This window comes from Artibeus jamaicensis, unplaced genomic scaffold (genome assembly GCF_021234435.1).
Source record: "Artibeus jamaicensis isolate MK-2021 breed Jamaican fruit bat unplaced genomic scaffold, CSHL_Jam_final contig_466, whole genome shotgun sequence".
NCBI lineage: Eukaryota > Metazoa > Chordata > Mammalia > Chiroptera > Phyllostomidae > Artibeus > Artibeus jamaicensis.
Window position 1 is genome coordinate 18,898,571 of NW_026521844.1, and position 13,479 is coordinate 18,912,049.

At 36.6% G+C, this 13,479-nt stretch overlaps 1 protein-coding gene across 5 annotated transcripts in view; it reads right to left on the reverse strand.

Annotated features, from left to right (window-relative positions):
• U2SURP (U2 snRNP associated SURP domain containing) overlaps window positions 1–13,294 on the reverse strand; it is a 51,611-nt gene extending 38,317 nt beyond the window's left edge. For 4 of the 5 annotated variants that reach the window (XM_037153435.2, XM_037153433.2, XM_037153434.2 and 1 more), the window contains exons 1-4: window positions 13,187–13,293; window positions 5,543–5,587; window positions 4,115–4,246; window positions 1,698–1,796 (exon numbers count right to left, since the gene is read on the reverse strand). In XM_037153435.2, the coding sequence (XP_037009330.2) occupies window positions 1,698–1,796; window positions 4,115–4,246; window positions 5,543–5,587; window positions 13,187–13,231 (321 nt within the window). In that variant the 5' untranslated portion in view covers window positions 13,232–13,293. Of the gene's footprint in view, window positions 1–1,697; window positions 1,797–4,114; window positions 4,247–5,542; window positions 5,588–13,186 lie in introns of all 5 variants that reach the window. The other variant, XM_037153436.2, reaches the window with a different exon arrangement.
• Window positions 13,295–13,479: the final 185 nt, after the last annotated feature.

Here is a 13,479-nt window from a genome sequence, read left to right on the forward strand (position 1 = left end):
ACTATAAAAAATATATTATTCTATTAATGTTTATATTGTTTCCATGGCACAATAATTTAATTCAGTGAATACAAAGATTTCCATCACAAACCACTGAAGACATAAATATTAGAAACTGAAGCAGATTATCTTCAGGCAGTTGGCATTTAAAAAAAGCTAAGAACCTTGACAATTTCCATTGTAGCTACACTAAATGTGCTAAAAATATATGACTGGAAAGGCCAATGCAACAGAATAAAAAATACAGAAATAAATCCAATAACATGTGGACATTTTGCACTGAATAAATGCAAAATTTATTGAAGAGTAAATCGGTGAAGAATACATGGACTTTTCAATGAATGATGGTGGTGGATACCTTGATAGACATTTGAAAAAAAATTTAAAACAAACCAATTATTCATATTACACACAAGTAGACATGCAAATGTATCAGGTTTACTTTAAAAAACAAAACTCAGCCCTGGCTGGTTGGTTCAAGTGCTTGAAGCATGGTCCTGTACACCAAAAGTCTGTGGGTTCAATCCTCAGTCAGGGCACATCCCTAGACTGTGGGTTCAATCCTTAGGTGCAGATTAAAATAATAATATAAATAAAAAAATAAAACCATATGACTATTAGAAAAAAATTAGGAAATTCCTTTGTAAGCTGGGAGTGGGGAAAACTTGATAAAAAAATCAGAAACCCTATGGAAGGACTGATAAATCTGACCACATAATAAATACTTTCTACCTGAAAAACACCAGAAACAAAATAAAAAGACAATCAATGAACTGGAACAAAACACTGCATCTTGTATCATACACAAAATGTTAATATACCTAATATACAAAGAGTTCCTAAAAATAATAGATAACCTAATTTATGGAATTAGTTTAGTTATGAGCAGACAGTTCACAGAACAAACACAAGAAAAGCTGTCCTACCTTATTTATAATAGAAATACAAATTTAAAACTATACTATTTTCACTTGGCAGATTGGCATAAACTTCTTTGATGACCTTTTCTGTTAACAGGCTATGGGGAAATCACCTCTCAGAAATTGCTGACAGGAATGTAAAATGGCCCTGCCTTTACTGAGAGCAATTTGACAGTACCTAGCAGAGCTACATTTATGTTATTTACCATCAACCCAGTAATCTCGCTTACAGGAATATATCCCAATGATACACTAGCAAAAACACCATATGCATAATACTACTCATAAGAGCACTCTTTGATATGTCAAAAGACCAAAACACAAATGCCCTCAGTAGAATTTTAGTTGAATGAACTGCTGCATTATCAGCTACACAGCTATTTAAAAGAAATAAGTATTCCAATATACTTGCAGTAATCTGACATATAATGTTAAGTGAAAAAAGCAAGATGGAGAAAAGCATACTAGATGTAGCATGCTACCATGCATCTAAGAAAGGAGTAGGTACAATCTACATGTACATGTTTGCTTATAAAAAAGAAACAACCAGAAAATAATCAAAATTGTTACACAGCAGAGAAAATGGTGGAGGACACAGGAATACAGAAGCTAGACTCCTCTGACTTTACCTCATGTTTTAGATTTGACTTAAAGGTGACCGCTGAAAATACCCTGGAAGTCAAAAGTCGCTGAAAAACAGCTCTCAACTGCCCACTTACTCCCCCCTTTAGATATATTTATTTCCAAAGATAACCCAAAATATATTTTAAATATTACCTTTTTCTTTAATTCTTCTTGCTCCTTCTTACTTAAAGTTCGCTTAGCTGTACTCATTTTTCCAATACTGAATGCTTTAAGTTTGTTTTCTAAAAGAGGCTATGAAAAGAAATAAAAAGCATACTTTTACATACACATTCTTAATACTACCTCACTGAGGTAGTATATACTACTCAACTGAGGTGTATACCTCAACTGTTACATCTCAAGTAATAAACCAAATCTTCAGAATAGATGATATAAGAAAAAAATTCACTCATTGTAAAGAAGAAAAGTTGAGGGTACTCTTAAGTATCAGGTGCCCACCTACCTTGACCTTAATCCTGAAGTGTATTAATTAAAAAATACCTTCATGATTTGCTAACATTAAGTTCAGTAACATACAAAAGCCATTTAAAAAAAAAAAAGGTAAAAAGGCTTCAAAGTCATTGAACCTGTCGGTTGGCAGCAAGAATAAAAGCACTTGAGGGAAAGCGCAGATGTTTCTGAGCAAAAGAAGTGGAAGAGAAAACAGATATTTCCAATAGGGAGAAGGAGAGATACATTCCCATGGTTCAGTAGCAGAAATCAAAATACCATCTATAACTGCCAGTTCAGGTACTACAAATCACATCACTTCCTTGTACGATTCAGTAAATCACTTCTCTTTTTTTTTGCTTTCAATGCTTTCCCATTTTGTTTCCCCTGATATTTTCAGTACCCACCTGGCACCACAGTTATTACACTACTATTGCTAATATTCCCTATGCTGTACACTGTGTCCTTATTACAATTTTGTAACTACCAATTTGTACTTCTTAATCCCTTCAGCTTTTTCACCCAGTTCCCATCAGTCTGTTCCCTGTGTCTATGACTCTATTTCAGTTTTGCTTGTTCATTTATTTTGTTAAGATTCTGTATGAAAGTGAAATCACGTGGTAAGTGAAACCATTTGTCTTTCTCTGATTTATTTCACTGAGTATAATAATACCCTCTAGGCTCATCCACGTTCTCAACAAATAATATTTCATTTTTTTATGGTCAGGTAATATTCCATTGTGTGTGTGTGTATACACCACTACTTTTTATCTATTTGTTCTTCGTCAATAACACTGATATTTATGAATACACTTTCATTTTCTTTTCTGAGAAAAACAGTACTTCAACGAAATCTTCATTTATGTAACATAGAAGCAATTTCCTTCTGAGATATGGCTTGAATAAACTGCAGGCCTTCAGTTCAGTTCTTCATTGGAATGTTAGACTTTGATTCATAACTTAAAAGAAATGCTAAATAAATACAACCTAAAATATTAACCTGCAAATGAAGTTTGAAGGTTCCTCTAGCACCTACTAAAATGAGAAGTTAACTAATTGCCAAAATTGGACTTTATCAATCCAGTTACTAAAAAGGCTTGCCCCTGAGATATGCAGAATGAAAGAATAATATTGCAGAAAACTACTTTCAAGTTACATTAAAATCCCTTTGAAAAAATAGAGCACTTTATAACTCAGAAGTCAATACTGGGTTTCAGGAACAGTCAAAATAATTTTCTCTCTCAGATCGAAAAATGTTTTGCCATCATTCAGTCAGTATCTTTGGTTCAACTTCAAAAGTTTAAACAAATTATAAAATTACACATAAATTCAATGAAAGACATAATTTTACAAAGAGCTTAGTCCAATAGGGAAGTGGTTAAGGAAATTAAGGAACGTTTTCACAAATACAATCATCCATTAAAAAGTTTATTTACAAAATATTTGTGAAAATTTTAAAAATCAGAACTAAGAAGAGTATTTATAAGTTGTTCCTGTAAAATGAATCTCATAAAGAATATTTTTGTGCTGAGAAATACTTAACAAGAAAAATGAAGTGTTATCAATGTTAATACTGACTGATGCTGATTACCTTCTTTATTTTCCAAATTTAATCACAAGAAAATATTTAAAATAAAGCAAGGACACCTTTTAGACACATGCAATAAAGAAGCTCCTTTTCTGGGTTCTAGTAATGCCCTGGACAATGCACCAACCAGAGTAAACAGCACCTGTTGTGTCTGCTTCCCAGGGCAGGACTATAAGCTCTCTGAGGGCAAGAGATTTGTTTCAATCACCTGTGTATTTCCAGTGACTGGCATTTGGCACTTGGTTCAGTAAATGTTTGGTAGAAGGAAGAAACAATAAATCTATCAACCATTTTACATTTGAAACACTCCTTGGTTTTTTAAATAAAATTTCCAATAAAACCTACTTCACTTATGAGCTAAAAAAAACATTTCCTTGGATGAACTTAAGTTTATCATTAACCTAAATACAATAAAGAATGCTATTTTCAAATAGTACAAAATGTAACAAGTACAAAACCAGCTATCCAACCACTAAATTGAAGCACAGATTAAGACCATTAACTACACTTTCCTATCTTTATTGACACTCACTCTTGAGACATTCTGGTGAGGAGAATCACAAAGGCTTTCACGAGCACTTTCATTCCTATAATTATGTTTTCTTGGGCTCTTCGGTCGTGTCCGACTTGGCATATCACTATCTGAGGGTCCAGATGCATCCATCTTCAGGAAAAGGGAAGCAAGTTTTTAAAAATCACATATGTAGTATTGAAAACTAGAAAGAACTCGAATGTTCAAATACTGACAAATTTAATTATACACTATAAAAACTCTCATCTCTTAATACTACCACCAATTTCATCAGAAAAGTCTTCACATATAGGGAAAGTTTCCAATAATTCTATACCTTGAACTTGAATGCTCGAATTTTATATTAGTGACAAAGAGTCACTTACTTTGAAGTAACAACATATGCACTTCCTTCATTTTTAGGAAAATACCCGACAAACACTCAAGTCTGATCACCATACCTTGCCAGTTGCTCCTTGGAATAAAAATGGTATTCCAGGAAAAAAGAACCCAGTTTCATTTCACAATTTAAACAATCCCACAAGTACTTTTCTTCAAGACAAACATCACACTTTGGTAAACTGAGCTGCCCTATAAGTACTTGCCATTTCACTGCATACAACATTAAAAGAATCACACAAAGGACAAGAACTAATGTTAGTAATTTTACTGCTGCACCAAGAGCACGCTTAAGAGAAACTAGCATATTTTTACTGAGTCTATGGGAAAGAATATGATGACTACTAGCACATTTTGATAACACTGCCTTGATTTCTGCTCAGGTGCTGACATTTTACCCATCAATTGCTTTTCACCATAAATGCAAATGTCACCACAGGGAACAAGATAAATAATATATTTGTGTTACAGCAAAATAGTTTTGAATTTACAGATTCCTTAGAAGATTCTCAGTGACTCTCAAGGGTCTGAAAAACCATACTTTGAGTGCTTTTGTAATAACATATGTAAAGAATGCTTACTGCAATATCATTCAAATTTTCAAAACCCTTTAAACAAAAAGTATATGCCCATCAAAAGAGAAATACCTTAATAAATAACTGGACCTCCCCCTGTGGAACATGGTGATGCTGTCAGGAAGACTAGACAAGAGCTATGCCTGCTCACACACAGGGATGTCCAACAGGTATATTGTGCAATGAGAAAACAACACTGTGTATAATGCAATGCCACAGTCAATGTACAAGTACATACATTTACACATGTACAGAATTTTATCAGCATGATAAAAAAAATAAACATACTAGGTTTCTAACATGGTTTGAAGGGCCAATTTATATGAACAGGACAAAAAAAAAAGAGCACCAAACAAAAAAGGGGAAAGAAAATAGGCTCAGACATTATAACTATGTATTAAGTAAAATAAAGGTAATGATATAAGTAAAAAAAAATACATCTTAAAGAAAAACACAAAGACTGTCTCATACTCACATGTGCATCTGAAGATCCAGATGAATGAACATCTGATGATCTAGTCTGCAAGTATGAAAAATAAAGGTCAGTATTAATTGATCAGACAAATGTCTTACTATGCTAATAAGTATTTCTCATACTCAATTTTTCTGACTTAATTTTTCCAAACTTGTGGCAATTTCTTCTCAGCTAATAAAACTAAACAGGGGGGCCCTGGCTGGTGTAGCTCAGTGGACTGAGCACGGGCCTGTGAACCAGAGTATCGCCGTTCGATTCCCAGTCAGGGCACATGCCTGAGTTGCAGGCCAGTTCCCAGCAGGGGACACACGAAAGGCAACCGTACATTGATATTTCTCTCCCTCTCTCCTTCCCTTCCCCTCTAAAGATAAATAAATAAAGTCTTAAAAAAAAAACTAAACGGGGAATCTCTAATCTACAAAAAGGCTGTGATCCATAATAAATGTGCAAGTCCATTCTTTAAAATTCAGAATGGGTATTTTCCAAAACATGATGCAAATGACAGTCAGAAGACACACTGTTCACTGCTTAAACACTGACTTAGCAGCAACTATACAACACGGAAACCCACCCCCCTTTCTCCAATCACCCAAACTCACATAAGGATATTCTAACAACAAGAAAATTCACAGATAAACCCTTGATATCCAGCAAAAGGTACAAATTCAACTGCAGAAATAGTTCAAGAAAAACAAAATCCTATTATCAAATCCCCCACAGGCATCCATCTGCAGCTTGTTTTAAGGGGGCTGCTTCCACTTGGGCATGCCACTGTGGCTGACTATTGCACAAGAGTTCAGTCTTCAAGTCACGGCAGCTTCCAACAGTATCAACTCTCAATATCTCATCAGATTTTTTCTTCACTGATCTACAGTTCAGGTTACACACAGCCTATGACATTTTATTGGTTTTTCACTATTCATCTAAGGACAAAGGAGCCAAGGTGCACGGCTATTTAAATAAGATTCATTGGATACACCCAGTATTACTTCACTTCATTTTCTTACTGAATCTATTTTTTTCTCTGAACTCCACTTTACTGGGTCCTAGTCAAAATCAGCCTGAAATAACCAAGCACCAAGATACCTTCCACCTCCATTCTCTCTGTCCATCATTTGTCTGTCTCCAGCTTTTACTGTGATCCTCCTCATTCTCAGCTAACCTTCTTCTAACTTCTCAGCTAACCTTTCTTAAAAATAAGATGGTATAAAATTTTTTTTGATATTTAAATTAACTCTATGAAACACTTTGAAACTCAATTTGAAATATGCCCATTTCCAGACACTTAGAAATTAGAAAATTAAAAGAGTATAAATAATTTCTCTTAGAAAAGACAAAAAAGTTCACCAAAACATAGCATGGTCTGGGCGGGGGGGAATCAACTGCCTTCCAATGTAGTAGTATTAACCTGCTAGGTAACAAAAATAATATCCTAATCACAACAGTATCAAAAAATATAAAACACCTAGAAATGAATTAAGAGAAAATGTACACAACCTGTGTGAAGAAAACACAAACTATACATAAAGATTCAATTATTCAAGTCACCTTTTGAAAAGACTTATGATATTCCTGCATAGGAAAATTCACTGTTAGGAAAATGTCCATTAATACCCAAATTTATTTACGTACCTAATAGGATTTCATTTGACAGCTCTAAATCCCAAAGGGAAATCTTTGCCAGAAACAAATGGATTGCCAAAAATAATTCTCAAGTTCAACCAGAAGAATAAGCATACAAGAGAAACTAAGAATGTATTCCTCTTCCTTTTATTTTCTATGCCACCACATCCCAATCATTTCCAGGACTTAAAAATAACAGCATGGCTTAGGAGATGCATCAGCTGATTTCAGTTAGCCTAAGATGGCACTGGTCATATTTACTGCAAACCAGACATTTCCCATTGATATGGAAGTTAAATTCAAACAGTAATTAATAAGATTTTAAAAGACTAGCCAACTTCTAAAGCTAACGGTCCAGATAAACAGTAAATGTAAATGTAATGCTACCTCAGAAACTGAGCCTCTCCCTCTTAACCTGGAACTGAACTATATCATTTGTCTTGGGCTTAGGTTTTTGTTTTCTTTTAAACTTCCAAACAACAAATTAATGCTTAAAGTCTGTAGCACAATTCTTTATCAAAATGAAAAGACCCAAAAGCAAGAAATAAAAGGGTAGAATAGGGAAGGCTTGAGGAAATAAACAAACGTAACAGAAATTTATCTCAGGGTAATGAAAGCAGACAGTACAGGTGTGGGGAAAGACAGCAAGAAAATCCAAAAGGAGAAAGAATCATTCTGACGGCTGCTGAGGAGAAAAAGGTAAAGCCAATTATAAGTATGCCATATGACCCTGTATCTTGGTGGCTGAGAATAAAAACTACTTTTTTCCTCCTGGCTGCTCCTACATTAGTTCAAGTGAAAGGCCTCCAGAATCCACGTTTTCAAATTAGCAAGCTATCCACAGTAACATTTCTCCAATACTGCCACTCTGTGTAGTCGACTCTCCACTCCCATTTCTGTCTCCCAAATGTCTTTCTCCTCTCATCTTTTGAAGCATCAACTTGCATCTATACACATGTAACAATCTCTCCCACAGGAAACAAATCAATACCTCTTTGTACTGAGAAGACCCCATTCTTCATCTTCCACCTTGATCCCTCTCGTAGGTCCCGGTCTGCTCTCAACTACTCCTACAAGCAACTCAGATCCAGTATGTCTAAAGTTTCTCTCAAACCATCTTGTCCTCTTGACCTTATCTCTGACAGTGGGTGGTCTGGAAGTACTAAAATGTTAAAAGTACAAACCTGGAATCAGAATTTGTAATCTTGGGCCTAGTTCCTTCATATGTAAAGCTGAATAGCACCTGCCTAAGGAATGTTGTGAAGGATAAATACAGGTGAAGCGCTCAGAACAGGATTTGATACATAATAATTACCTAATCAATATGTGTTAAGTAGCAGCAGTATTATAGCCAGGTCATCCCGGACTCCTTCCTTATTTCCTGTAATCAACTGAGACAAATTCTGTTCATTCTGGCTTTTATGAGGGCCCCTTATCCTTTCTAAAGACACCATGTGGTTCAGATCTTGCCTTTGTTCACACATTTACTAGGCAACCATTTACTACTACTGTGCCTTGCATTAGATAAAAAGTAAAGTAAGACACAGCTCCTGTCATTAGCAGCTAACAAAAAGACAACTAAAAATGTGGCTATGCCACAAGAGCACTGGCAAATCTTAATGGAAGATGTTAGGAAAAGCTTCCCAGAAAGCTTCCCAGAAGTGAGACTTCTGAGGCAATCCTCAATTATCAGCACTGCAATGATCTTCAAACTGATCCTCTTCACTTCCAAATCCTTCCTAAAAACTGTCAGAATTGCTTTCATAAATGACTTTCCTGTCTCAAATTTTCCATGGTTCTCCAATTTTATTCTGCAGCATTCAAAGCCCTCCACAATTTAGCTAAAACTTACCTTACCATCTCAGCTCCCTGTATCATATGCAAGCACCCTACTAAACCAGACCACTTATCAATCCATTTCCCAGCAGTATTTTTTTCGCCTCACCCACCTCTTTTTTACACCTCCTCTCTGTATTCTTCAAAACTCTCATTGTTAAAAAGGACTCAATCACTCAAATTCCCCTATGCTCTTGAACATTCCCCTGCCCTGGAATTCAACCAGCTCTCACTTCTTTCCCTAAACTTTTAGGTACTCTGACAGCTCTGCCTTATACTATACTGTTGATTCTCTTCTTCCACTAAACTGCATACTGCCCAAAAGGGGACAGGGTCTTATTTAATGTTTTTTTTTTCCTTTTTCTCAAAATCAAGCACCACATGGGCAATTGACAGATCCTCAACATACTTGTTGATATAACCTGTTGCAACAAGTACCTACACAACAAAATTGCACTGCACACTGTCAACATACTATACTCTCCCCTCACTCACATGGAGAAGCTTCCTGGCTTAATACCACTCTCCAAGCCAAAACAAGGTCCATCTCTCAAAAAAAAAAAAAATTCTGTAAGATCACTGAGTCATATACCATGTACAATACAGTTAAAAAACAAACCTGAAATTATTTTAAAAGTTACATCCAAAACACTACCAACACATGAGAAGTTGTAACTACATTTTGAATGTGCTGCAGTTTATCTAAACTGAGGATGGGTCTAGTGAAAAACATTTAACTCCTCAAAGAAACTTCTAACAGTACAAAATAGTCTCAAGTGCTATAGGCAAATTTATCTTGTTTTCAAAAAAAAAAGTTATTTCAGCAAAATATCTAGCACATAGCTGGTGTGTAATAAAATGTTATAGCTACTTAATACAAGCATAAGAGGCAAATTATTGCCAATATCAATGTTTTTGAGTTTACTATCCTATAGCAATTTTTAATTTCAAATTTGAAGTTCTTTGTAAAAAGACAAAGGCAGGAGTCTTCAACTTGCATTCCAAATGGGATGCAGTAAGGCAAATGGGTATCTTTTATAGGTTTACACATCTTCAGGCACCACAAAAGAACATGTACATAGACGATAATAAATACCTAAGGATCACCAGCCTTGAATGGATCTTCTTTCTTATTGTACTTACTGATCTTCTGCACTTATTTCTTACTTACTGATGTTCTGCACTTATTTCTTACAAGTAAAATACTTATAAGAAAACTGTCAATCAAAATTTTTCCCAAACCAACTTAGCACTGAATGTCCAGAAAGCCAGCAGTGTTTTCTTTGTTTATTTACCTATCTAAACCAGTTTTTGACCATATGGCAATAATTATAAGAGTGTAATAACAGGCACACAATTCGGTATTAGTACTATTACCAGCACAGGACATGCAGAGGAAAGAAAATATCACATTCTTCTACATATTCTCATTTTTGCTGAGCAAGCAAACAAAAAAAAACCTCTTAAAGTCAAAATAATAATTTGATAAAATTCTAAGGAAACATGTTTAACAAGTTTATAAGTAAATAATTACAGGCTCCTTCTTTGTCTCTCTTCTCAAAAATCAAAGCTACAACACTGCATCCATGCCCCTCCCCCAAAGTAGTGTTTTAGTCTGGTGATAAACAGGAATAATGCATAGGAAAATTTTAGCCCATTCCTAAAACATTTACTGAATCTTTATATTTGCCAGGCTTTAAAAGGAAAAGCATAGCAAAATTACACAAACAATAAAAGGGCATGGGATCTCTTCATGAGGGACAACCACACATAAAGGTAAGTCACTTAACTATGCATACATAAAATTAATTTTTTAAAGCTAGAAGAAACTGTAGAGATTATCTAACTTCACCTCTTTATTTTATAATTAAGGCATGTAAAATTATTTTGCCATTATCAATGGCAAAAACCTTGTATGTTGTACCTTTTTAAATTAAAACTGCCCCAAATGTCTAGAAATATGATATACAAACATCTCTCCCCATATTAATTGGAATTTAAGTACCAAAAATGAATAAGCATGAAACAGAGGAATCTTCTCACTCCATCTGTACTGTACAATGTCACTCATCTGCTGTAACCAGGGAAGGGAAATCAACCTAGAGATAAAAGACTAGAAATTCCAACCTCTGTAGTATTAGTCAAAATCATCTGACATTCTCTCCAGTAATTTCTGGACTTGTGTTAAAAATAAAAAGCGACAATCTGGGAAGTCATTATGGTAATTAATGACTTATCTCAGGATTAGACTTTATCCTGACATTTTGAAAAGTACTTTTCATTTCCTCTAAGAATAAAAAGGAAAAAGAACCAGTATTATTTTGTACTTTATTGACATTAACTCATTTAATCCTTATCAACCCTGTAAAAAAGGACTATATCCATATCACAAAAGAGGACACTGAGACAATAGTTTACTCAATCTGCCTTAAAACTACAAATATAATCAAGTACCAAGGCAGAAACTGAATCCAAATCTACTTTGTTATCAAAATCCAAGATCTTTCCACATTGTGCAGCCTCCACAGTAGTCACATCGATATCTTTTGAATACTGAGATATTCCGATCCCTTTTACAAACATCTGTAGAAAAATCTCTTAATGGCATCAACTGATTAGTCTAAAGCAATATACTTAAAAAGACTACTGAAAGACCCAACAATTACAGGTTACGGTCACACACAACTATGAGAAGTACTATTATACAAGATTGAACACGGACATTAAGATCTTTTCAATGTATCCAAGACCTCAAAAATAGGATATACTTCAAATACTACTTTCAGAAAAAATAAAAATTGTGACGCTAAAGCGTGAACATAATTATGAATTTAACTAACTAGCTTTATCATGAGTCCGTTGAGAGGAAGTGGGTTCAGTAAGGTACCCAACTATTCCCCTACTCCCCAGGGGGAAATGTACCCGGGAAGGAAGAAGATAACAAAGTGAATGCAAAACTGGCCTCTACCATAGTTTCTATATTCCAATAGGATGTAATTACGAACTAATTATGAACATCATTCACCAAATGGCACGAAATATGGTTTATTAGAAACTGGGACAGCAAGTACAAAACGGCTTATTATGTTTGTCACAACAATTTGTAATCGCAAGGCTTGCCCTAACTTCCTAATAACCGACTTACAATCACACTCACTCTAGATGTAACAGTCCCCAGAACCTTCAAGTGTTACACAACTTCTTACATCACGATCAAAAAGCTTAACTGCTACTCCGGGCAGTACCTATTACTTTTCATACCGTGTTCGAGATGAGGAACTCAAAGAAAAAAGGATTAAATGAACGGCTCATGCTGGAAAATAAGACCTGATGCTACTAAACACAACAAATACTACTAAACTACTTCCACAGCTCAATGGTTTCACAAGTACGCGCACACCGTTCCCTGTAAACTCAACAGGGAGTTGTACAGGGATCTATTAGTTGTACTAATAATCTAAGGTGCCTTCCAAGTACACGGAAGTTCCCCTTTTAGTGAAACACACAGAAACGCAGGAGACCCCAAGTCTTCGAATTTGCGCCCAGGAATGAACTGCTCATTTTGTACTTCCTCTGGAATGAGATAAGACCACGTGTGAAGCGCAGAGAATTAACGAAGGAGGTGAAGCACTGCAAAGGAGACCTGCGCCGCCTCTGCACTTCCCTCCCCGCGTCCCTTCCCTACAGGTCCTCCCCTCACAACTGGAGGTCTTACAGGTTATTTATTCCCAGGAGGGCTCAAAGGAAATTGAGGGAGGCCGGAAGCGTGCGATCCAAACCTAAAGAGCCGAGAAAAACAGAGCGGGGACTTCATCGCGGGGAAGCGATTCCCGCCTACCCCAGGCGCTGACCCGTGGCCTCAGCGCAACAAGGTGAGACACAGCGACGCGTTTTCACTGCTTCAGACCTCAGTCCTTGATTTCCCTCCAATGTCAAGCACCGGCCGAAATACTCAGGAAAGCCACCCCACCCCAGGAGCCGCTAGTCACGAGCCAAATCCGGGCTGGGACTAAGGGGAGATACCAGGCCTCTCAATCTGCGCACAACCGTGCGTCCGCACCCCGGCCTACCATCGCGACCAGAAGGCGAACCCCCACCCATCCTATTCCAGCTGGCCAGAGGCGTCTGCAGGCCCCAGACGACAGTGAGAGATTCACTGACTTACGAAGTCCTCTAAGAAATTACCTTTGAACTGGCCTTCTGAGACCCGCCTGGCGTTTTGTCCGCCATCTTGAGCTTTGCCCCTCCTTCGGCGGTGGCAGCGGCAGCAGCTCGAGCGAGTCGACAGCCGAGAGAGTGGATCGCAGCGGAGCCCGCCAGAGCGCCAGCAAGGCTGAATAGTCAACTGCCGAGATAGGGAAATGCAAGCTGGTGCACACGTGACTTCCGGCGTCGCGATTTTCCCCGGCCCCGCCCATTAGGCTGGTTTTTCTGGTTGGGCTCGGGCGCTGGGCGTGTTTATCGGACCCGGAAATATA